We start from the raw sequence: 26,646 nt of genomic DNA on the forward strand, positions 1-26,646 counted from the left end.
CGCCTGCTCGAGCCTTCCCTGGGGGCCCCTCCTTGTGAGTCGGCGCCCGAGTTGGGGAGGAGGGCGTGCACGTGCTGGGACCCAAACAGCCATGCCATCGCCCACTCTGTTCAGGGGCTAGGGGCAGCCACGGTTGGGGAGGACACCACAGTTGCAAAATAGGGTTTGACTTAGCAGAAAAAACAGAATTGTCCATTTTGGGGTCTACTAGAGTGCTGATGGTAAATGAGATTTTTTCGAGGTAAGTCATGTTAGCTAAAAGGTCATAACGCCTCCGGCAGCGTGTGAAGCAGCAGTTGGTCAGAGACGCCAGCTGGCCCCTGGGCCGCGTCAGAATGCCCCACCCCCATCCGCTCTTGTCTGAGATCCTCAGCCGAGGGCCCCTTGGCTGCTCCTCCCCTCTTCCTGGGAGGGTGGCGTGGTAATCGCTTATCAGTTATTTGCATGGTGGCCTGATACTGCAGTGCGTGGCGAGCCCCACCTCAGCCTTGTACTCTCTCTTCCTCTTCCCTGGAAGGTTCTGCCCAAGACGTGTACAAGTTTACTCCCTCATTCTTCCCTTTTTTCCCCTCAAATATTCCCTTATCAGTGAGGTCTTCTTTGACCACCCATTTAAAAATTGTAATTACTCCCGCCCCCAAGCTGCCCATATTTCCCTGCTTCATTTTTCTTCTTGACACATCACACCTGGAGAGACTGTGCATTTACTTAGGTATCAACACAGCCAGTCCCTGGAATGTAAATATCACGGGGCCTGGGCTTTTTTCTGAGAACTGCTGTGCACCCAGCGCCTAAACAGTGCCTGGCGCGCCGCAAGTCTTTCCTGAATATTAATTGAATGTGTGAACGAATGAACAAGTGAGTACATTTGCAAGGTTATTTTGCAGGATAGGGTGTGTGTATGTGTGTGTGTGTGTGTGTGTGTGTGTGTGTGTGTGTGATGAGGTAAAGGAGAGAAGAGCAAGAGACCCTTATATTCCTGGAAGGATGTGAGTACATTTTCCCAAACTGAGGTGGGGGTGGGCTGGGAGGCCTGTGTCCCTGCAGACTAAATCCCTGCACCTCACAATCTTATCAAGGACAGGCTGCTGTCTGAAGAGTGTTAAGTTGGAGTTCAGAGGCCGGTGGAGAATATTGCTGTGTTCTTTCTCTCCTTTAAGACTCCCTGCCCTACAGGAGGAGCAAAGTGTAAAACCACAAACAATATGGAAAATCCCTTTCCCTCCCGAGTTGAACAAAGTGAGCATTCATTACAGGAGGTGACACTTGGGAATGTTGCCTTATCTGCCTAACTACATCTGCTGAAAGAAATTTCAGGATAAATCTCTGGCTTTGGTTTCACCTGAAGAATTGTTTATGGGAATTCTTGGAAAGATAAGGGAACAAGCAGTGGCTGGGGAAGAGAGGAAGAATGTTTGCTAATAGCAGCCCTGGGCTGGAGTCCATGGGCTACATGACAGGACCTGCAGGGCTTATGGGCAGACAGAGGAGTGTTTACAGAGGGTGTTGGAAGCCGCCACACTCACCCAGTGTGACCCATGAGCCGAGGGAGATATGCAGGGAAAACCCTCGGAAGACAAAAAAGAGTACCAGGTTCTTGGCAGTGATTTCATCCATCCGCATAAGTGATATTCTTAATGTGTAACAAAAGGTGACTTAGAAGGCATGCGAAATCTTTGGACAGCAAATCTGGAGTAGAACGCTGGCTTTAAAGATCTTTTAAAAATGATTCAGAATAATTATAAATACTTTAGTAGAAAGAAGCAGAATCTCAAATAACAGTCTCCATTTTGAAGAAGAAACAAGGATTGAAAGAAATTAAATTACTCATTTTAATTCACTTTGAAAATCTTGGTGGTCGTGGTTTGTATTTCTGTACCATACCAGTTGATGTAGTAATTTGTTAGTAATCAACTTCTGAAAATTGTAAATGATTTACTTGTTAAAATGATTAAAGCACATTTAAAGTTATTCAATATTGATGTTACTTGCATTTTGACATCCCGCTGTGGTGAGAGACAAGGTTGATTTCAGCTGGAGTCTCAGAGCTGGTCATGGGTTTGAGCTTGTCATTGTTGTCTGTCACACGTGTCTTGCAGAAAAAATATTTGGAGGACACACTTTCTTGAGTGGTCTGTCTAAAAGATACAACATAGTTACTCTTGAATCCCACATTAGGCATTATGAATGGCAAACTCTTTCTTTGTGGTAACCATACTTCTGTAACAGGAGTGATTGAAAATCTTTTAATATGATAAATAATAATTCAGTTAACTAAGTTACATCTATACACACCCAGGGAATTGGAGAATTGAAGCAGTCTGTTAGATATCATAAGAGAAGAGAATCAAAATATCTCTAGTGTCTGAGCATTTCAGTAAAACACTGATTTTTCAACCTGTTTTCTTTGAACTGTACATTTTTTGTTTTTGTGCAGTGGACCTTGAGTTTCATCACTTTCTCTAGTTCCCACTTAAAGTAGAGATTTTATTAGACAGACGTATGTTCAAACATTAAACAAATGGGTTAAGCAAAACTTGGATACAAAGCAAGCAATGGGAAAAAATTGCTCTTGGTAATTTAGTTTTAACAGTCACAGTGACCCTTCCCAGCTTATTTGAGGACATTTGTAGTTAAAGATTTTTAAAAATCCTATTGTTCATTATGAACATTTCTGTATGCTTTGACAGCAGACCTCTTATTTCACTGGACAACTGTCTGTTAATTTACTGTAACTTTTTTTCCCCAGGTGGACCTCTCTTAATTTGTACTGAAATAGTATCTGAGTGATGTCATACCTGTGGAGAGAGCCACACCCATTTCATGCAGAATCAGCTATAATAAAGGTAAATTAGTCAACAAAGACTTCTTGTGACTAATTCTCCTTTGTGTATGAAGCAGGAAGAGAGGGTATCATTGTGCTTCTTTCTTAGCTTCAGGATTAGAACATCCATCTAATCAGGACACTTGGTGAGCACAGCAGGGACGTCTTAGTGTTGAGTTAAGTGAGCGCCAAGTGGAGCTCCTGTGGAGGTCAGCTGATGGTTAGGGAAGTGCGATGCTGAGTCCCCGCTGTTGGGCGCTGTGGGAGAGTCAGCTAAACGTAAGGATTTTTAATAAGTGGAATCTCAAGTTTCATAGTATGGCTGGTTGGTCTTTATGCCTTGGATTTTCACTTTAGAAATAAGAATAAGCCATCAAAACCAATAAAAAGAAAAAAATTGGAGGAAGATCATGACTTCTAGGCTTTCAGGAATAACAAAATAATGAAACTGCTATAGAACATCTTCTTTACTTTTATTTCTTAGAGACTTAGATACATTAGGTCAGTTGGTCAGAATGTGAAACCTTAATCCTAGGTGTGCTCTGTGGTCCTGGACATGGACAGATGCCAAATTCCTTATTAGAGGGACACTGAAAAGTGTGCACAGAATACTACCTCCAGACCTTTGACCTAGTGGTAATAAAATTCCACTTTGTTTTCTGAGTCAACAGATATTCTAAGTACTAACAATATGTGTACTCCAAGGAGGGTAACATGGTGCTTTCTGTGATTTGTACTTTACTGTGAATTAGTTTATCGAGCAATTAAAACATTTAGCTAGTTTTGGTAGGTTTTTGAAGAAAGGAGGAGGTAGTGATTTTGAAAATATTCTAGAAACAAATTAAAAACATGCAAAGTTAAAGACAAATTTCAGGTCTATCCGTTTTGTGTTGCATCGGCTTCCTTTTGCTAATAAAACTCTTTTTCACCTGGCTAGCAGCTTGGCAACACAGATCATACGGAAGCTGAATGTGAAGTGTACTCCTTTTTTAAGTGCAGAAATTGCTATTCTACTGGTATTACCTGACATACGTTAGCAGGTCACTGGAGGCTGGGTCACTAGCATTATTCCTTTCATGCTTGTTTTAAAGTAACTATTTTCTTTTCTTCCAAAGCTACTTGGCTCCCTATTCTACTTGGGGAAAATTATGTAATTACAACTTTTAGGGAAAAAAGCCTCCCACTTTGTCCCTTTCTAAGGAAGCGCTCCTGAAAAATAGCAGCCATCTGGTGATTCTCAGCAGTTTGGCTACACAAGATAATAATTTGATCCGAATGCATTAATCTCTGTTTTCTTGCATATTCAGAGGAATTTCCAGTGTAGTTAGACTAGCCAGGATGAGCCCTGTGGCTAAGGCAAAAGAAGGGTGGAAAGAAATATCAAGGTGGCCTTTTGGAGTAGTAGAAGGAGAATCAACCTAATCGATTTCTAACTACCTTTGGTTAACAGTGACTTTTTAGTGTGTTTGAGCATCTGTAAAATGAGACTTTGGATCAGATAATACAGATGTTTTGAGTTTGTGTGGCCTCAGTAATTTGTGTATAAGTATTCCTGATTTTGAGTTGGGTTCATTTTGAAGAGTTAAATTGTAATAATAACAACAATAAGAATAGCATATCATCATGAGCACTTACTATGTCCTAAGTGTATCCTTGTACCTTTTTTACAGAAGCCTCATGAGGCAGAGACTGTTATTATCTGCATAATAGTAGTCCAGAGAGGTGCAGTGAGGTTAAGTGACTTGTCCAAAGACATGCATCTAATTAGAGGTGAAGCTGGGATTTGAACTGAAGTAGTTTGTCTCTGAAGGGTGAACTCTTAGCCATTAACTTAAAACACACAATTAAGAGACAAAACAGAATAAACACATTTTATCTTTTGCTAATCATTAAAACAACATACAGAGTGGAGGGTCTCCCGCCGTGTTGGCGGTGCCTGCCTTTGCTGTTGGTTTGCCTTAGTGAGAGGCATTCGGAGCCCCACCCAGGAGGGGACTGCCCACGGCCCAGGAAGGTGTGCACAGAAAGGGCGGCATGTTAGACAATGACTTAGAGTCGACTGTGAGCGGCCTGTTTTTCCTTCGGAGGAGAAATCCACAGCAATTTATAGCAGCTGAGAGGAAGAGGGACGATGCAGTGAAAAGGATGTTGTCAGAACTTATTATTAGGTGAAGGGCTTGTTACACATGAAAAAAGTTTGTGATGTTCAAAAATTTTGCATAATCAATGCATACAATTTTATGAGTTTAAGATAAGTATATGCTCATGAAACCATCACCACAATCTATATGATAAACCCATCCCTCACCTACCAAGTGTCCTCCCACCCTCTTTGTTTACTATTCTTGTTTTTTTTTGTGACAAGAGCACTTAACATAAGCTTTACCCTCTTAGCAAAATTTTAGTATGCAACACAATATTGCTGACTCTAGGCTCTCTGCTGGACAGTGCGTCTCTGGGACTTTCTCATTTTGTGTGACCCAGACTTGTACCCTTTGACTAATACCTCTGTTTCATATTACAGATTTTTTTCTTTTACTAATCAGAAGTTGTGGATGTCAGTCCTCAATCAGAATAATTGAAAGTTTGCTCAAACAAAGCGTCTTCATTGTTTCTTAGGTTAAAGAAAGGCAGAAAATCTAAGTGATTCTTTTCCTTTTAATATAAATCTGGAGAGCAGAGTCCCTGCATGCAGAAAGTTTGTATCTGGAACACCCTCCAGGCATTAGTGTCTGGTCTGTGGGTCTGATGATGGAAAGACATTCTCAGCTTTGCCAAAGTGTGTGGTTGCCAGAGGGAAATACGTATGCATGTGTGTGCACTCATGTGGTTATGTAAATTGTGTGTGTGTGTGTGTGTGTGTGTGTGTGTGTGTGTGTTACCTTCTGGTTAGGATCATATAAATCTCATTATCAATACAAGTCAGGTGGACATGGGAAGACATGACTGAAGTCAGGCTCACAGCTGGTGTCCAAATACTTGTGTTTGGCTTAGCGACATGCCTCCTCGCAGGAGTGGAAACCTTGTCATTATGCCATTTAAATAAATGCAAGATGATCTGATTCTGTACTGCTTTATAACTAAAAAGGTTCTTTGCTATCCACTCTTGGTTCCGAAAGAACATAAATGCTTCCTCTGCTTTCTGAAGAAATGAAGAGTTTTCTTTCAATATCAGTATTTTGCTTATATTATCATAATTTGATGTTCTGTTTTCACACAAAAGTTACTGTTTGCTAATTTAATAAGGACAAGTTCAGCATACGGAAAACATCAGAGATGTTCCAAGGCATAAAATTAAAAATGCAAGGATCCCATGTAATTCATGGTAATATAGGTAGAAATGGAAATGACTTTAAGGAGTAAATTAGTTATTTGGTTGTTAAAAATCTGTTGTTTCCCACACTTGAAGTAGGAAGACTGATTTGAAGTAGGAGGACTGATTTAAAGTCACCACTTAAAACAAAAGAAAAGCCAAGCTCAGAGGTACAGAGAACAAATCAGTGGCTGCCAGAGGCTGGGGGTTGATGGGCAGGCAAAATGGGTGAAGGGTGTCAAAAGGTACGGACTTTTCAGTTATAAAATAAAGAAGTCCTCAGGATGCAATGTACAGCATGGTCACTATAGTTCATTGTATTGAGTTGCATATTTGAAAGTTGCTAAAAGCATAGATCTTAAAAATCCTCCCAATAAGAAAAAAAATTTTTTTGTAACTATGTATGGTGACAGATGTTAACTAGACTTATTATGGTAGTCATTTGACAATATATACAAATATCAAATAAAAAACATGCAAGCATTTTTTATACCTAGACACATAACCTCTTCTAAATAGTGTGCTATCAAAGGAATTCTTAAGGAGTTTACCGAAAGAGATTCCATGACCCTAGACAGCTCTTTCCATTATTAAATGTGGGGGAGAACTGGTATTGTACCCTGAAAATTTATCTCCAATCTACTTCAAAATAGCAGCAAATCATGTATATTTGCATTCATTCTCTCTCTCTCTCTCTCTTAAATATATAGAGGAATACATATCCCTCTGTTCGTGCCCTACTGTCTCTCTCTCTCTCTCCTGTATATGTATTTGTCTACAGTGTACTATTTCTTTAATCTTCAGAACGATATCTAATCTTTTAAAATAATTTTTTTGTTTGTATTCTGTTTTCATGTTCTACTCAAGTCTTAGAGCTAAAACAGGTTATTCTGAGAGTAGTAATTGTCATTATTGCTGGATAGATAAATTGTTACATCTGTGTCACTTGGCTGTGTGACTTTGGGGAAGTGGCTTTGCCTCTCTGAGCCTCTGTTTTCGTGCCTGTAATCTCAGGGTCAGCGTGAGAATTAAGCCAGCATACATGACTCTGGGCCACCTGGTGGCCGTCGTCGGTTTCTCCTTGCTTCTTGCCTTGATACCTGGATCCATTCGCACTTTTTCTTTTCAACCATCACTCTCTTGAGTTGTAGCTACATCTACATTGTGATTAGATTTTTTAGTTTTATGTTTGCAAGGAAAAAAGTAAGTCAATGTATAAAGAAAAAGAAAGTCAGGGTACCCACCTGAGGGCTGCTGCCTTGCCGCGGAGGAGGCCCCAGTGTCCTCTGGATCAGGCACAGCCCAGGGAAGCTCAGATTCGCCGCGGAAAACGTGTCCTTTCTGGCACTTGGAATTTCAATGATTAGCTTCTTTCATCATTTATCATCCTTCTGTAAAAACCTTCTCAGTTTCTGTTGTTGAAGAAATGGGAAGTCATATCATCTCTGATTCAGGATCACTCCTGTAGACCCAGGGAAGGAGCCAGAAAATGCTGAGTGGCCAGCAAGGTGGGAAGATCCTCGACTTTCACTGGCTTCCCAGCAATCGGTCACCTGGAGGCTGGTCAGTGGAATGTGTTCCTTCTGCACTCTTACTTGATTTACCGAAGTTTAAATAAATTGGTTTTGATGTTTGGCTTCCTTGAACTTTCTGTTAATAGGAGGAACTAGTGATATTTTTGGGACTTACCTATATGCCTTTCATTTTCTTGGGATTGATTTGGAGCATCTGAGTTAAGCCATCCACTGTCCTGCGCTCCATGTCCACTTTCATCCAGTTTCTGCTCCCTAAAGCCCAGGTCCAAGTCCAAGTCCAACCGCCCACACTGAGGATGAGGAAAAAGCCAGAGAAGGTCCCGAGTTCCGAGGGGCTCTTTGTGAGGTGTCACTTTAAAGGAAGACATAAAAATGACAGCCATTTACTGGGAGACAAGCCCACCGCTGGGCCGGATGGCTGTCGCCAGAGCCATCATACATTTTCCATCGCATTAGGCAGAAATTTTTCTTCCTAAGTCATCCTCAAATGTCAGCACTTTTGCCTGAGAGACTATTCTCAATGACCAAATAAATTATAAACGAGTTAGAGAATCCAGCTAATAAAAGTGTGCCCTGACCTCGTTCAGCACTTCACCCAGCACTGTTTCCACCCGAAGAAGAGATTCCGAGTCCCCACTAACCTCTTTCCTGCCTAGTAGGTTGCAGAAGAGATGTCAGTTAGAAAGTAAATGTCAGATACTCACAAAAATTCATTTGTAAGTCCCTTTTTAAAAGGTTGAAGTACTCATAAGTTTGTTTCTGGTTTTATTTTAACAGTGTGACACTGTTAAAATTTCTAATACATACTGCTTAAAATTTATATTACATCAAGTAAAAATACAGATTTTAGACAGATTTTCTGCTTAAAACAATTTTTATTTTTGGTGAAAAAATACAGATACATTTTTGCTTTGGGTTTAATTTTACATGGTAAATCAATTTTAGGTCCTCCTAGACAGATTGATCTATTTTTATTTTAAAACACACTTACTTTGGGTTTTTCCCTTACAAAGCCTATGATGGCATGGTTTCCTGTGCAGTTTGACATGCCGCAAAATTCTCATTTCAGGATATATTGGGCTTTGAGAGGCAATGTTAAAATACTTAAAGAATCCTGAAAACACTTTTGAACTTAGAATAAGGGTTATTATGGTACTAACTTAATTCTCCTGCATCAACAGAGGCACATACCAAGTGTGTGTGCCCCAGACCCCCACGCGAGCTCTGCTGAGGAGAGGCTCCGGTGGGGAGAGCGGGGCCACCTCCACAGGAGCTGCCAGGCTGCTCCTTACTTGGCAGGGGCACACTGCTGGCCCTGCTGGCCCCCCTCGGCTTGGAAGAACAGGTGGCCTGTGCCTCTGGGGCTGGCCTAGCATGTGTCATCCAGGTAGCCATGGTGCCAGGAAGGGGGAAGGATGCTAAATGTAGGTACATTTAGGGGGTCTCACGCCCCCAGGTACCCTTAGAACTGCATCCCTCTGGGTTAAACACAAACAGTTTATTACTTTGCATTCCATCTGGAAAAACACATATGGAATTTGACTATGGAAAAAACCAGAAAAGAGTATTTTCTGTACAGTTAGAGGTAATAGAGCTAGACGATGACCTTGTAAAGACTCCGCTAAGATAATAATGTCAGTAATGAGGTGGGGCTCTCTGTGGGCCAAAGGCTAAAGATCTTGAATGGCCGTAAGTGATTGGAAGAACTGCATCATGACTGCAGTAACACATATGAAGTGACAGATTCCACACCTTTGTGACCTTACATTGTTATGCTCAAGAATTAAATTTCCACAGCTGTTTAATTTAAAAAGAGTAAGGCTTAATAACTAACAGAGGCTACTGAAAATCCCCTCCCATATCCCTTTTTGACCTGAAATGCTGCTTATAATACATATTCATACATCTCACCATGTGTTATTCTAGGCAGAGGTCTCTTTTGCTTGTGAGAAAAGTCATGGTTTGTATTTCCACAAAGTGCGCAGACATTGTTAACACAATAAACATCACTATATGTCAAATGTCTGTTACATCTACCCATTGACATTTAAAAAATAAAGAGTAATTTTCAAAGACCATTAACACAGGTTTGTTATTGAGAAACGTGCAGGAGGGAGCTCAGTATGAAACTTTTCTTTGCATAAATCTTTTCAAAGTGATTTAAAAAAACACTCATAATATTTACACCATACTAAACTCCCCTAAATGTCCTATGATACTTCTATTTTAAAATTGTCTTACTGTGGGAGTATGCAGAATATACATACAGCAAGTTTGATGCATGAGCCGACAGCCCTTAGCTTGAACAGGATGTGCTAGGGTCTCCCCACACCAGGAAGATGGGAAAAGCGCAGCGGGAGCATTTCCTTTTTTCCAAGCAGCTCACGACGCTTTAGCGAAGACCTATGACTCTCGTGTCATTATTAAGGGTGTAAGAAAAGGGGACAGGGACAAGAAGTGGGGCACTTGACTCTAAGGGTTTAATCCACTAAAACCCTCACATTTTAAAGTGATAAACACTTTTCTTTGGCACTGCAAAAATAAAAGTCTAAATACTGTTGGGAAATTTTCCCACTGAATCTGAGCTTAAGATTTTTCAAAAAACATTAAAATTTACTACCACTTGAATATTATTTGAGGAGTAGCAGTGACAACATATCTAGTTTTGGGGTGTGAATTGAAAAATTTGAACTAATCATGGTCAGTTTATCAGAGTAGCAAATAAATGCCAAATTAGACCAATACTGTGAGCTCTGCTATGCTGTTTTGAATAATTTGGTCCAAATATCCATATTTGGCCAGTATGTTATTTCAGTTCATTCCGGTCATATCAGATGGGAACAAGGATCTTCTGTACAGGCCATATTACGTGACCCTCGTAGCTCTGCTGGAGCAGATGGGGTGCCAGGAGCACTGGAAATGGGACAGATCACTCTTTCTGTCACTGTTACATTTTGCATGAGAAGTGGATCAAAGACTGCAGTGGAGGGCTGCACAAGGGACCCAGAGGCTGAGTAAGTCTCTGTCACCATATAGCTACCCTGCTGCCCTGGGTCAGGGATGGAGATGGCTGGTTGGAGGACACAGCCAGAAGCGGACAAAGCAGAAGCTCCTTGGCTGCCTGACATACCCTGACCGCGACTGGATTCTGACTGCTGCACTTCCCAGGAGCCCCAGGAGGCGTCCCCAGGACCACCCTCTCCCCCCGGCGGCTGAGTGGGCTGGGCTTCATCATCAATCCCAAGGCTTATCTCTGCAAGCTTTTTAAATTTGGGGCCAAGTGAGTCCAAGAAACTGTCATCCATCTCGTCGGCAATAAAACTGCAGCAGCCCAGGGAGCCAATGGGAGAACTGGGGGCGCCCGCCCCTTCGTTGTCATAGATCAGCAAACAGTCACTGGCCCCCCGGCCGTCGTCTTCCTCTGCACAGGCAAATGCTTTCTAAAGGCGGAGGGAAGGGGAAACAATGATTTTAGAAGAGACTCAATTAAAGAACATAATGCTGTCCGTAGAACTCAAGGTTTGACCACATGCGTTATTCAGGGACCCCATAGACGTAAAGGCATACTCTTTCTATCCACAGTCATGTTATAAATTACCTGGTTTTCAGCGAATAGTGTAGTTGACATCCCTTCAAAGCTGACGCTGGCCTAGGTTCATGCCTTAATTCTTGAGTTTGAAGGCACTTACAAGGATTTAGGACTACCAGGCAGACACATACGATACCTGGACCAAGCGTGGGGGTCCCTGAGTGTGCTGGTGTGAATGCGTGTGTCTGTGTGCAGGGGTGGGGCAGCCGTCCCTCTGTCTGAGAGCCTCACCTGGACAAGACCTTTGCCTTGACTCTGAAACTGGAGCCACACCACACCTCCCGACATCCCAGGAATCTTCGCCCCAATCAAGCCCTCCCTGCCAATCACTCCTCAGAAACAGCATTGGTCTTCATTTGCCCCGGCGCTAGGCCAGATCCTGTACTGACCGATTCTGGTAACAAAACTCTGTTCTCACGAGGCCCCAACCAAGAGGCAAGAAACCTGCCTCCCAAAGTCCTCCACCTGCAGCCTCGTCCCTTCTCAGTCCTATGCTCCCAGCTCACCTGCCCTTCCATCCCAGCCCTCCTTCCCCCCTGTTATTTTGGGTTGTTAATTCAGTGGTTCTTCAGCATTTTTGGACAGGACACTCTGCTTTGAGTGAGAACACCTGTTCTCAGAAAAAGATGTGCATGTCTTCTGACGTCCTTCATGGTAAGTAAGGGACATACAAAAAAAGCTGATTTGTATTCTTACTGAGGATTCTGCTGTTCCTGAAGTGCAAAGATTTGTTCTCCTTTGCTTTCCAGCTGGAGGGGCGAGGGGCCACTTGCTATATTCTCTCTTTGTGTCTGTCTACTCATTCTTCCTTTGGACCAGTGGCCCAATTTGGGCAGCCACCTTAGGTTATCTGTTTTATTTTGGCAAAGAACCTTTATTTTTTTTCTTAGATTCTAACAAGCTATAAAAAAGAACTGCAGAACTGAAGTATAGTCATATCAAAAGACCTCCAATGTCAGTAGGCTAACAAAGGCAGGGCATTTTCTACCAAATTACCTGAGAGAAGTAGGAGTCCAGGAAATTCATGCTTATTGCTCCTTCGCTGTTGTCCTTATGTGTTCCTCCAGTGGAGTGCCTTGCTCTCACCATGCCAGGCTGTCCTGCAGTGCTGATGCTAAGTCCAGCAGCTGCTCCTGACCCTGTAGCCGCTCCAAGCTTAGTGATCAGCTCTATTCCGGAAGCTCCTTCCACCACTGTCCCTCTGGCACCTGTATTTGTACAAACTTCTAAAAACAGGGGAGAAAATTCTGTAACATCTCATGCTGTGATTTTGTTTAGTTTTTTGTTTTTTACTGGTCTTTGATATTTAGGAGCAGTTACCAAGTAAAGCAAATAATTGGGAGAAAAGACAATTATATAGGACTCGAGGTGATAAGAACATCTCACAGTCTGTTATGCAAGAGTAAGAGGAGATGAGGATGTAACAGGATATCAGCAGATGAAATAGCTGTGAAAACATACTAATTAAAAAATGTAAAAAGAAAGAGATTATCAATGGCAACAGCTAGAAATGGAAAAGTAAAAACAAAATGTTTAGTATACAACCATGGAAAGCATCTAATGCAAGGCTTGTCTGTTTCCAGGAAAAAAGAGCTTAAGTTGTCATGTTGGCTCAGAATAGAAACAAAAGAAGAAACATACATCATGTCATCATGCAAATTAGCAGATGCTAATTTGGTGTCTTGGTGCCTAATGAAAATTTAATAAGTTATGGCTGTTCTGCCTGTTGCCTTTATGTTACACTCTCATGAAAAGTTATTTCTTTTAGTGAATTAGGGATATAGTTTCTGTCATATAATTACAATGGGAGATGCTGGTGAGGACTGGGGAGCTGGTGAAGGAAGACAGTTACATTTTAGGGAGCTCTCATGCCGATTTTGCAGGCTGGGCACTGAAAAGCAATCTACAGCTAAGTATGGAATCAGAGATTTCAGTATTGGGCACGAGGTCTCATGGTTCCTCTTGTTTATGCCTTGGTTGGGCATGAAATTAATATGAATACATTAGTCACTGGGTAAGCCAACTAAATAAATGATTTCACCTATCTGACAAAAGCTATCTTAGCCCATTATGATCGAACACAAGCATTGATTATTGAACTCAAATCAGGATACTGTTAGTTCTGGGGAAAAAGAGAAGCAACAAGGTCCCTGAGGCTTTAATTGCAAATTTACAAATGTTAAGAATAGTCCAAGTTGGGTGGTAGGCACATAGTGTTATATTTTCCTTTACATTTTCTATATATGTGAAATCTTTCCTAGGTAGTAATTAGGAGAGTAGTTAAAACTAGTTGAGAGCTATGCATCCATTTATTAAAGTTTGGAAAAAGTATAACATATCTTCAGAAACTAAAAATGGTGACACCAGTGGAGAAATGAACTTCCTGAAGCCAGAGCTAGGTCCTGGGATTGACTAATATGCTAATGTAAACCATTTCATTGAAACCTTATTTCTGGGGTAGCATCTCTCAGCATGTGCACATATATGCACATTATTAGGAAAAGAGATATAGAATACTTCTTATTCTTCAATATTTCTCATTTAAGCCAGTATTGCTTTAAAAAATAAATTCAGGGTTCACTTACCAGAATTTTCCATGAAATCAGTTCCATTGGCAGTGATAGGTGGCACACAAATATTTGTGATTTCCTGCAAACCATGTTCAAAAAGTAAATACACTTAGAAATGCACCAGATTTCATGGCAGTATAGGTGAAATGTGGCCCTTTGCAACTGTAACATTACAAGAAGCCCCAATTCTTGCATTTTTATGGTTTGACATCTGAAGAGCTATGGTCCTGAAAAGCTCCATTCATTTCAGCACTGACTCTCAAGAGTCCTTGAGGGTCAAGGAGTCTCTTATTTTTTTTAATAAAAAAATTTTTTTAAAATTTTGGTATCATTGATCTACAAAGCATGAGGAACATTATGTTTACTAGGCTCCCACCTTCACCAAGTCCCCCCGACAAGCCCCATTACAGTCACTATCCATCAGTGTAGTAAGATGCTGTAGAATCACTACTTGTCTTCTCTATGTTGCACAGCCCTCCCCTGCCTCCCACATTACACATGCTAATCATAAGGTCCCCTTTCTTTTCCCCACCCTTGTCCCTCCCTTCCCTCCCATCCTCCCCAGTCTCTTTCCCTTTGGTAACTGTTAGTCCATTCTTGAGTTCTGTGATTCTGCTGCTGTTTTGTTCCTTCAGTTTTTCTTTGTTCTTATACTCCACAGATGAGTGAAATCATTTGGTACTTGTCTTTCTCCGCCTGGCTTATTTCACTGAGCATAATACCCTCTTGCTCCATCCATGTTGTTGCAAATGGTAAGATTTGTTTTCTTCTTATGGCTGAATAATATTCCATTGTGTATATGTACCACATCTTCTTTATCCATTCGTCTACTGATGGACAGTTAGGTTGCTTCCATTTCTTGGCTATTGTAAATAGTGCTGCGATAAACATAGGGGTGCATATGTCTTTTTCAAACTGGGCTGCTGCATTCTTAGGGTAAATTTTTAGGAGTGGAATTCCTGGGTCAAATGGTATTTCTATTTTGAGTTTTTTGAGGACTCTCCATACTGCTTTACACAATGAGTGAACTAATTTACATTCCCACCAGCAGTGTTGGAGGGTTCCCCTTTCTCCACAACCTCGCCAACATTTGTTTATGTTTGTCTTTTGGATGGTGGTGATCCTTACTGGTGTGAGGTGATATCTCATTGTGGTTTTAATTTGCATTTCTTTGATGACTAGAGATGTGGAGCATCTTTTCATGTACCTGTTGGCCATCTGAATTTCTTCTTTGGAGAAGTGTCTGTTCATATCTTCAACTCATTTTTTATAGGGTTATTTGCTTTTTGAGTGTTGAGGCGTATGAGTTCTTTATGTATTTTGGATGTTAACTCCTTGTTGGATATGTCATTTATGAATATATTCTCCCATACTGTAGGGTACCTTTTTGTTCTATTGATGGTGTCCTTTGCTGTGCAGAAGCTTTTCAGCTTGATGTAGTCCCACTTGTTCATTTTTGCTTTTGTTTCCCTTGCCTGGGGAGATATGTTCATGAAGAAGTCTCTCATGTTTATGTCCCAGAGATTTTTGCCTATGTTTTTTTCTAAGAGTTTTATGGTTTCATCACTTACATTCAGATCTTTGATCCATTTTGAATTTACTTTTATTTATGGGGTTAGACAGTGATCCAGTTTCATTCTCTTACATGTAGGGAGTCTCTTATTTTTATGCCACATTACCTTTTCCTATCTGAATAGAAATCAAATTTTGCTCCAAATGATTGAAATAAATGTTTTACAAACTGGATCCTTACCTTGTCTTCAGGGTGGGCTCCTTCGATTCCCCACTGATGAATTGTCCCTTCTGAGCCATCAGGAACTGGGATAAATCCACCCGTCACTCCCCCAATTGGGCCCATCCCACAATCACAGGTCAGCAGCAGAAGGGGGGCCACTAGTATAAAGGAAAACAAAATATCAGAACATTTGAATTTCTGGAAAGGGTTTAACATGACAATTGTCTGAAACATTACAAAGAAAATACAGTATTTTCAATACTTATGGAAAATCTAATAGAAAGCAAAATTTGTAATTTTTTGGAAAAAAATTGAGTAAATTTAAGTATACTAAACTTTCATAAGATTATGAAGCTGAAAGAAAGATTGGATCATTTTTGTGACATGTATATTTTTGTCATAAAACAGACACGTTGCATGAATAATAAAGATGGTTGTTTACTTCCTTGATCTTTTTCTGTAATATGTTTTTATTATTATTGCAAATATAGGTACATGTTCAGTCTATGTATATTGTGTGAGGTGAATACATACCTGGATAGTCATGATTTTGGAGGGCATGATAATGTTTTAGTCATCTGATCTCTAATGATCTCATAATGAACAGTGATTAGCCAGCAAACTCCCTCATTAATAGACAGATGATGTAATATCAGTGGGCTCTTAATTGTGACTTAAAATGCTTAGCTTGGAGGGCCTTCCAGTCAGGGTATTTATCATTCTTTCTGCGCCTATAGTTGCGTCTTGGCAATAAAGTGTAACGTCATTCTCATGCTAATGGACCAAGAGAGAAATACTCTTTCTTGAAAGAAACTGCTTCCTTCCTATGTCAAGTCATCAGCAACCCATGCCCACCTCTGGGCTGCCAAGGCCACGTGAATCCTAATGTGTGGCTCTGTCCACTTAGAGGTGCTTAATGAAGGGTTTAAGACACAGCCTCTGGACTCAGACTGCTAGGGTGTGAATTTTGGCTCTACTGCTCACTAGCTGGGCAAATCATATCATCTTTTCTTGCCTCCATAACTCATCCAAAAAAATGGGAGAATAAATAATATCTACCTTATAGATTGTTGAGGGGATTAAATGAGTGAGTATAACTAACGGACAATAGTGAGAACTCTTGAGGACTTGCTAGTATTTTTTGGATGGACTACACCAGTTATGAAAATGTGGTTGTCCTGTATATACATACATACTATATTTATATGATGAAAAATATTAGGTCAAGTGTATAAAGCCAAAAGAGGTTGGATATAATATATTTTCTCCAAATTTAATGTAATGTTCATATTAATGATACTTCTAAAGGCTTTATTTATTGCCATTCTCAATTCTGTGACTTTATGAAATGTGTGTGGAAGATTAAACATTATGAGTTGACAAATTAGTTTTGAAAGGGGAGGGATGTACTTTTAGGTGGGCATAATAGTCTTTTAGAAATTTTGTTTATCATTGTATGTGCAACATGAATTTGGTTTTTATATATGTATCCAGAGGTTTTTCAAAATGTTGAGTTTATTTCTCCAGACTGACAAACATGTATGTTCTGTCCTGCACACAATTTAAAAGATGGCATTTTGCAAATGGTAGAATCAGATGAAGCAAATATGGTTATGGGAATAAAACAGTATATTTTCTCTGGCGGCCACCCTGAGCCACAGTCCCAAATACATGGTGGCCTACAGGACAGACCCACGCCTCAAAACTTAACATTTCAGAAACCGAATTCATCATTGCCACCCTGCATGTTTGTGCTTCTTGCGATGTTTTGCGTGCTGTTTGATGACTTCAGGAACAGCTGAGCTCAGCGGTTCCTCTGGGCTTCCTACCCTTCCTACCGGCCCTTCTCTCCTCTGGTCTCCAGACACTTCCATGTGTCCCCGCAGTGCCTCAAGCATGTGCCCTGGCCCCTCTGTCTCATGTCATGGCTCTAAGTCTGGCCTCCATCATCTCTTCTGAACTATCACAAAAACTACCTGACTGTTCTTTCCCTTCTTACTTACAGCACAACTGCTGCCACTGTTATCTTCCTAAAATACAAGTATGATCATGCTAGTGTTTGATTCAAATACTTGCAGCCACTTTCACGTAGCATGTGTGTGAAGCCCATTCACACCACCCCCGTGCATCCTGTTCCATCTCTTTCCTTCTCCTCAGCCTCCCGAGGCTGTTCATCCTAAAGCCTGCTAAGGGTTTGCTCTTCGGCTCCTGCTGTCATCCTTTGGGAACACCTTTCCCTCCTTTGTCCTCACTACTGTTACAGCTTTATCCTGGTATTACTTTTTCCATATAGTTAGACATGCATAAATCTGTGAACTATGGGAAAGCCAGAATCAAGTTTCTCTTTCAGATGGATATTTGCGTAAAGACTCACATTTGTACTTGGAAAGCTTTTTTCTTTTTAAATTAACTAATATAATATTGAAAAAAGTTGAGTGTCAATTTTAGCTATTAAATGAAGTGATATATGATAGCTTCAGAATAGTAAATGCTTTTGGGAAAGGAAGAATGAGATAGTATGGCATGTATGGGAGGCCACTACATGTACATACAGTAATTTTTAAAAAAAGATGTGAACAAATATGGCAAATATTAATATCTATTAAATCTGATTTATGGTTATATTTGTGCTTGTCATGTAATTCTCTGTATGTCTCTGTGATTTAAAAATATTTAATAAATTAAAAAAATGAATGGGTTGCAGTAGAGCTATTATCATGAAAAATCATTTTAACTCTAAAAGCCTTTGGTTCTGTAATAAATTAGGGAAGTGATTGTGAATAAGAATTTTCCATGAAGTTCTTTTAAATAGAGACCTACTATATTCAAAATACTATTTGATTCACAAGATTTCGATTTAAATGCAACTTTTTAGAAACCTATCTGTTGAATAAAATGGAATTTACTTTTGTTGAAAAATAAAACATGTGGTGTCCCTAAATGTAGCCAGTAAATGTCATTATATTCAGTGTATATTCATGTGGTAAACTATTTGAGAAAGTACTGGATTAAGCAATAACTTTTCAGAGCCTAGGATATATTAATATGCATTATAAAACCCAAAGCCTAGGACAGCTTATACATTTTCCCTATATTTATTTGCCAGGGTTCTCTTTCTATTTTGCAATCTCATGGACTTGAGTGTGGAGCAGACATTTTAGAAAGTGCTGTCTTTGTGGATAAAGCCATTACTTTGACCATAACCAATACCAGCGTGTGTGAAAGGGGTTCATGCTTTATTTTTCCCTCTTGACCCTCTCTGTGCTATTTTCTGAAGGTCTAACATCTATGACTCACTTTGCTCTTTCATGACTATAGATTTTGTTGACAAGTGACACGTTAACTGCACACTTTCAGATTCTCTCTACAATGTCTTTGCCCCCAGCCTGGCCCGTGACGCCTTGAGGGAGCGATTCTGCCCCCGGGACCAGCACGGAGGCCTGTGCGAAGGCGGATCCCCTCCTCGAGCGGGGCAGCGCCGGGGGACCCGCGACTCACCCAGCAGCAGCAGGAGGCCGAGCAGCAGCAGGCCGATGGCGGCGGGCCCCAGCTTCGCCCAGGACCTCTCCCCGTGCAGGACGTCAGGGTCCGTGCTGGGATCATAGGTCTCGCAGGCGTCCCTGCTGTCACATTGGCAGACCTCCAGAGCCAAGCTCTCTGGGGTCTCACACCGCCTGTCCTGAGGGTCCGTCACTGCGAGGGAGACTCTGTATGTTCCGGGAGGGATCGGCTGCTGCTGGGTGCTCAGAAGTGCGGAGGTAGCTGTAGAGAAACACACAAATAAGCTTTCACTCTTAAAGCCACTTTGTTGTGTTAACAGAACCAGAGTTGCCGTAGACATCACCGTCATGAGTAGTGGGGCTGGTGGGAGGGCGAGGTCTGAGCGGTTGGGGCCGCAGGGGGTTCATTGGGTAAATCGGGCTGGGCTGTACGCCCTCCTCTCTGCACCCATGGGGTCGTTATTCTCCCCCATGAAGACTCGTCCTACCTTGATTTTCTCCCCAAAGAAGATGGGAGGCTGGCAACATTTAAATATTAGGACACCCTCCTCTCCCACGTGTCTGCCCCAGCCGCTGGACGTTTCTGTGGCCCTCTGAATGAGCACCTTCCCCAAGACCCTGCTTCATGCCTGACTTAACAAGGCTGAGTTTCAGCTTTCTGCTCGGCTGCTCCTGACGTTCCTCGTGCCATGAGCGCAGGGATGGTTGTATACGGGGTCCCCTGTGGTGAAAGCCTGTTGCCCGTCTGGCCTGTGGGTACTGACTTTGTTCTCCATCACTATGTTGTTCCTCTCTGATGGGCTTTGGCAGCCGCCCTTGCAGGCTGCAGAGCTGTGAGACTGAGTCATTCCTGACCCTCCCCCCAATGCCCTTTGACATGGTGCTGGGCTGCCCAGTCCAGACACTGTTCCCTGTGTAGCCTCAGCCAAACCATGTGGCTGGTGCCCGGTCCTGTCACCCGCGGACATTTCTCTGGCAGTCTTGTCATCGGCAGTGTGTCTGTGGCCCATTTGGAGCCAAGTGCTACATGCACAGCCTGGAGCTAGAGCCTCACGCCAGGACCAGTGAGGCCCCAGGAAGGAAGGCCATGGGTGACAAGATCCCTTTGTGATTCTAGCAATGGCTGATCCCCAGGACAGGCCAACACAGAGTCTAGTCATTTCACACTTATAAGAGGATGCCTAACTGGTCAGAAAAGAACGAGAGAAAAGAGAGTTCATTCACAAAGGGTTTGAAGTGGCCTGATGGTAATTGTAGAATCCACAAAAGGAGAAGATCCTTGTTAAATCTAATGGCTGCTTCTAGGAGAATGCCTGGAAAACACAGGGAATATAAAATAGGCACGATAAAGATTAGGAGGAGAGGAAGGATAGACTCGCTCTTTCCCAGTGACCAGTGGTTCATGAGTTTTGGTCCACCCTGCTCTCACGATCCCTGATGAGTGACAGACCAAGGTGCCCCTCCTACAAGCCTTGAGCAGGACGACCCCCCAGGGCTTCGTGTCTGCTCACAGCCTGTACGGTTAGGAAAAGTTTATGTGCTTGGAAATGGAAACAGCTCTGCACTAACATCGATGCCTGACTCTATTCTGCTTTAGGTGTGTTGCAGAGGTAGAAATATAACACTAAACTTGTAAGAAGAATTGCAGTCTGTATGAAAAACTGAGACTATTCACTAGTGCTACTCTAGTATCATTCCTCCTCTGAAGAAAGAGGACATTCATTTGGCCAGGACTGCATCCTCACTGCAAGAGTGTTTTCAGTTCCTCTTGGAGAGGCCTTGCTCCCACATGAGTTCCCTTATCCTCTGGAAGTACAGGGAAACCAGCAACTCGTGTGCGGAGGCAGGTGTTCTGTCACTCACCATCCAGTGTTGTGATGCTCCAGACGACTGGCAGTTTCACAGGCTGCTCATGCACTGAAAATGTGTAGGGGCCCGTGTATTTATCATTGCCCAATACTCGAGCTGAGACCACCACTGAAGGGGACGAACTACAGATTGCTTTCTTTTCCAGGACAATTGTTGGACAATTTTCATTAAAATCAGGTACTTTAACATAGATGGTGCCTGTCGAAGTTTTACCTGTGTTTTCTGTAAGAAGGACATTTTGGAGTTAAAGAAATATACACAGAGCAAATTGTACAAAAAATAACCAATAAATCTTTTAAAAGTCTATTGTAGGCAGCCATGTTATTGTGACTTCTCATGAGAAATTACATGTGTCATTTTTACAGTGAAAAGATGTCATCCGATTTCCATATCTTGTAAAAAGCAAATTTAAATTTATTGACTCGGCTGGTGTCTCTAATTAGCAGGACTGGTGATTAAGAGTTTTTTTTTATGTATCCTACTGCATGAAAAATCACTGTGTGAAAGATTTTTTCTTTTAAAATTTGAGTTAGAGTATTTGGAATGAACAATGATTTACTTTTATTACCCGACCTACAAAAGTTGATTGAAGAAAGATTTTTAAATGTTGACAATCAAAAACAATAAAATAAAAAATCTCTCAGTGGTAGGATCATGAATAATATCTATTGTTTCCAAGGACTTTTAGCTGTTTGCCCAGGTGATATGATTTTTGGTGTTTATTCTTTTATTTTTTTTAATGTTTTTGATTGCCTTGAGCATAAATTAATTTTATGCTTGAGGAAATACACATGGACAATGAATATTATTTCTAAGACATTCCAGAGGATTTTATTGTTCAATGATACGAGCCCATGAGGTCTCTGTAAGGGACTCATTCTATAAGTAACTCACAAAGGCACCTCATATTTGAGTTGCATTTCCCTGATAGGCTTTCTGTTATAACATCCATCCTCTTAGACCCAGAAATTCCTGTGGGTCTAAAATTTCCTGCCCAACCGCAGCAAACCTCAGGGAATAGACGGGATTCACTGGTACTACAATCTCCACTGAGAAGCTGGGCTGCTCTGTCTTCTGGATTCAGCAGCTGCTGCCTAGGACTTGAGGCGCAAAGCCCCTAAGATAATTCCATTTATCTGTGATGAAGACAGTATGTTAAGTGATCATAATCGTCTGTTCATAAATAAATGCCAGTTGGAGTAACATTTCTCTAAAAATGACTGAATGGTTTTCTCACCGTCTATGGCCAGAACCTCAGCTGTGATTGTCTTATTAACTATGAAAGAAACGTCCCGATCGATGTTTTTGGCAAATCTGATTTGAGCAGTTTTTGAATCAATAATTAGCAAACCACCTTCATTACGTCCCATGGCATATCTGTTTTATAATAGAAAAGAATAGTTTTCTTTCAGATACAGGATGTTACCTATTTAATGAAAATGACTCATTTTATGCTTAATGTATTTATACTTAATATAAGACACTGAAGTAAGCTTTTATGAGAAGCAGCAGAAAATTAGCATATTAGCACAGACAAGCAGTATTTCTTAATCCTTAAGGATTAGCCCAGTTTTCTAGTTTTCTGCTTGGTGCAATAAAGTAACTGTGTGCTTGTACTTTATAGTATAGCAACTCCCTTGCATGCACTGCTTATCTGATGACACCATGATCTTCTGGTGAGCTAATCTTTTTAAAGACCCAGCTAAAAGTTTCCAGGGAACTTTTTGCTGCCCTCTCCAGACAGGCTCAGACATCTTTTCTTAGTTTCCACTTTACCTTATGCCTGTGTTATCTTTGCCTACATAGCACAATTTGTTCTAATGACTCAGATACATGTCTTTTCTTGAGCTACTCAGTTCCTTGGGTTGGCCACCTTTATATCTTTTTTTATCCTTGGAATGTATTAGTTTGGGTGTTATATTGTAATAGTTTATTGATTAAAAGTACAACAAAGAATAATGAAATGTGACAAAAACTGTCTTACTTGACATATGTGGCTGCCTGGCCAGTATCTTCATCAGTGGCTTGATATGTTCCCAGGATGTAATTGACCAGTTTTGTACTACTTAGGCCTTTCTGCACAGTAAATGTCTTGGAAGCAGGATGGAATGTAATTCCTTCTTTCACGTTTACTACTTGAATCGTGACTGGGGTTGACTGGACTTGATATTGAGAGATTACCGATTGGTGAAATTCAGCTTTATTTTTGACAGCAATACTAAATTGCACATTTTGTAGTTGTTCATAATCCAGAGCCTAGAGTGAAATACAATTAGAAGGAAAGAAGTTCACAAAAATACGGTTTGGTAATCCCAGAGAGGACAAGAGAACTCTATGATACATGCTACAAATGGATCTTTTTATTTCCATATAGCCAGACAGTTTCAGAAATCATTGTCATGTTGAGATAGAGAAACCTTCAGAATTCTTAACTCATGAGACCTCAATTTGTAACTGATGCTTAGAAAGCAGAGTGTCTCTCTTTAGACTTAGCAAAACAGCCTTATAGTTTGTTTAAGCTCTGTGGTACACTGGAAAGAACCCCAAATTTGCTATGGCAGCTGAATCCTGGTTCTGCTGTTTAACAGCTGTGTGATTTAGGGCACAATAGCTAATGTCTCTGATCCTCAACTTTCCACTGCTGGCAAAAAATCCCTTAACTCATCACATTGTGAGGACTGTACAAATCAAGGCCCGTAACATATTCCTATAAATGACAGCTGTGGCCGTTCACAGAATAGTCGAATTCTTTCCTGACTTTAAGGATATCTGGGTTGCAGAGGCCGACTATCTTAATAAACTTGGTAGCAAACAGGCCTCTGCAAAGGAGTGAGTGGGCAGCCCGCCAACTCCGTGTAGAACTGTTTTCAGTTGGTCTTGCATGTTAACTATTTATTCCACCCTCTTACTGGGACGGCCCAAATCAAGGCCTGAGGAGCCCCAGGATAGCTTTTTCCACTCACCAGTAAATATTTTGAGGGTGCTGAGATAAGGAAATGCTCATTTTAGGTACATTTAGGTATTACTGAATATAAGGTGAGAGATGTGGATGTGTGCTTTAGCTCAATGACTAGTGTCGTGGAGCTGAGCATTTCCCAGTGGAGCAGAAGAGAGAGCCATGTAACAGGCAATTATAATGTGAGGGGTAAGTGGCAAAAGAGATAACAGAGTCAATGGAAGTGAGTGAATACTTGTACCTGGGAGTTAGGAAAGCCTTCCTAGAGGTTTTGTGTGAGCTGTTGCTGAAGGCTAAGGATGTCCTCAGGCAGAGGAGGAAGCACTTGTGAAAGCTGGAGTTACAGGAGGGGGTGGCTGCAGGCTGCAGATGGTGAGGGGCCTGCACATGATTCTGAGCAGACTGACGGTCACCTTATGGGCCAGTGGGAGGGACGTCAGGGCTGGCCACTGGAGGGGCATCCAGGCTGGCCACGGAGGGATGTCAGGGCTGGCCACGGGAGGGGGGCCCGTGCTGGCCACAGAGGGACGTCAGGGCTGGCCACAGAGGGGCATCAGGGCTGGCCATGGGAGGGCTTGGGCTTCTTGAACTCGCCCCCATGAACCAACAGTTCCCACATGCCCACGGGCTAGGAACCATTGGAGGTGATTCACATGGGCAGTCAGGGTGGACGGCCATATTCACAGCCCACAGGGACGAGGAAAGGTTTCAAAGAGGAGGGTAACTGACCCAAACTAGTTTTAAGAAACGTGCTGCAGTAGGCTGGTGGCAGTAGGAGAGTGAAGGGGAGTAGACACAGGAGGTGGGAGTATCTATCGGGAGGGACTGCAGCCAGCAAGGGGCAAGGAGGCAAGGTGGGATGACCCCGGGCCGGAGGGCCCGCGCAGATGGACAGTCTCTGGGGCGGAATCTGGTGACCAGCTGTGTGCTGCGAGGAAAGGCCAGGACAAAGGGGAAGGCCCGAGTTTGTGGTCTGGGAGACTGAATGACACCAAAAGAGCAGACTGGAAGACGTCATTCCCAGGCACTGCTGGAGGCTTATACCAGGTGAGGACGGTGGTAGCCCTCTGAAAACACGGTAGTAGGACCTGCATGTGTGCCTTCCAGCAATCTCCTTATTAAAGGAATATTATGGGTCTGTTACTCTACTGGACTCAAGGAATTAAAGAAAGAAACTCCCATGTAGTCCAACGCCTTGTGTCCTCAAATAGTGGTTATTTTTCCTAGTTTATACAATATCCAGGCAGAAGTATCCTTAGGTTATTTCAGATGGGGGAGGAGGGCCTGCTATAGCCAAGCACCTTGAATGGAAGCATCCCTCAGTTATGTATTTTTGATCAGATTTAGTTACACACATCCATTTTCTAGAAAAAAGTTGTACTTCCCCCTCTGCTGGCTGTAGGCATCCACTTACAAGTTGACAAGTTCGCCTGCCACAATCCCATTCTAACTTCAACTGTAGAAAGTGAATGAGATTGTCAAGAAATATGTTTTACTTTCTTGTGCTTTAAGCAGGTACACCTATAAATGTTCACATATAATAAACACATATAAATGTATGTATAGTAGTGTGTTTGGGTTTTCTATAGAAAGTGTGGTAGCTTGGAAGGAAATAAATCAACATTTAAAAAAAAGCTATGTTTAAGTAATGGGATTGTGTGTGTGTGTGTGTGTGTGTGTGTGTTTAAATCTATCTCCCCTGTTGTGTTTTCTAAGTTTTCTATACAGAAATGATATTATTATTAACAAGTAAATAAAATTTACTTGTAGAAGTGATCGTTTTGGCTAATATAGAAAGTTTTTACTACTGAAAGGAAATCAGACCTTACCTTAACCACCTTTAGGATGCCTTCATTAGTTCTGGGATCAGTTTGTATTTCGAACCAATTTCCTTCATTTCCAGAGGTAAAGTCAAACACTGCAAGCCAATTATCGGTGAACTCTTCATCCCAATCTATTACTTGAAATCGAAGCAACTCAGAACTTAAAGTGTTTTCCTCAATACGTGCTGAATACTAAAAAGGAGAGAAACAGAATTTAAAACTCAAGGTCACGTTGTACCTAAAGGGATTACATTAATTTGGAATGGTATTAATCATTAATCCTCAAATTACATGTTGCCTCCTTGTTGGTTACTGAGTTCTTATATTTTACAAAAGCTCTTTTTTAAGAGAAGTGCAGACAGCTTGAATAGAAGCCAGCAAGCAGGCAAATACTGAATTAGGAAAGCAAAGTATAAAATAAAATGTGTTAAAAATTATTCTTTAAGGAGTGCAAGATGTACCTGGGATTCTTTGAATATTGGGAAATTATCGTTGACATCTTTCACCTTGATGCTGCATTCACATTGAGTTGCTAGTCCTTCTCCATCTTTGTCTGCACCACTCACAACCAGGCGATAGCTGGTAACTTGCTAGATTTGGAGAAAAATAAAGACAGACAATTGATCTCCAGTGCCGAGATTGGCAAATGGCAACTACTTGCTTCCTTTGGGTAAGGAGGTGGAAAGATTCGAATTCATGGTTTTCTCTCTGAAAGGATCATGCATAGGGTTCACTGTACATCATGGAGAAGGTGTGTGGGGTCTGGATCGTTGGGCAGAAGTCGTTGTAAAGCTACAACAGGTTTTCCTTTTTGTGAGCTTCTTAGGGCTAGAATGCACACACAGCGAAAGTGGGCAGTGAGGATGGTGCTACTTCATGTGGGGGAGGCTCGCTTAGAGCTTTCCCGCTGGTCTGCTTGGGAAGTCATTTGT

At 41.6% G+C, this 26,646-nt stretch overlaps 1 protein-coding gene across 2 annotated transcripts in view; it reads right to left on the reverse strand.

Annotated features, from left to right (window-relative positions):
* Positions 1 to 8,527: 8,527 nt before the first annotated feature.
* The window catches only part of DSG3 (desmoglein 3), a 30,617-nt gene continuing 12,498 nt past the window's right edge, over positions 8,528 to 26,646 (reverse strand). The window contains exons 7-16 of one of the 2 annotated variants that reach the window (XM_057503983.1): positions 26,176 to 26,304; positions 25,721 to 25,906; positions 22,920 to 23,191; positions 22,173 to 22,312; positions 20,930 to 21,157; positions 19,065 to 19,328; positions 15,585 to 15,724; positions 13,847 to 13,910; positions 12,258 to 12,484; positions 8,528 to 11,112 (exon numbers count right to left, since the gene is read on the reverse strand). In XM_057503983.1, the coding sequence (XP_057359966.1) occupies positions 10,498 to 11,112; positions 12,258 to 12,484; positions 13,847 to 13,910; positions 15,585 to 15,724; positions 19,065 to 19,328; positions 20,930 to 21,157; positions 22,173 to 22,312; positions 22,920 to 23,191; positions 25,721 to 25,906; positions 26,176 to 26,304 (2,265 nt within the window). In that variant the 3' untranslated portion in view covers positions 8,528 to 10,497. Of the gene's footprint in view, positions 11,113 to 12,257; positions 12,488 to 13,846; positions 13,911 to 15,584; positions 15,725 to 19,064; positions 19,329 to 20,929; positions 21,158 to 22,172; positions 22,313 to 22,919; positions 23,192 to 25,720; positions 25,907 to 26,175; positions 26,305 to 26,646 lie in introns of both variants that reach the window. The other variant, XM_036885842.2, reaches the window with a different exon arrangement.

The sequence above is a fragment of the Manis pentadactyla genome, chromosome 6, assembly GCF_030020395.1.
Source record: "Manis pentadactyla isolate mManPen7 chromosome 6, mManPen7.hap1, whole genome shotgun sequence".
Lineage (NCBI taxonomy): Eukaryota > Metazoa > Chordata > Mammalia > Pholidota > Manidae > Manis > Manis pentadactyla.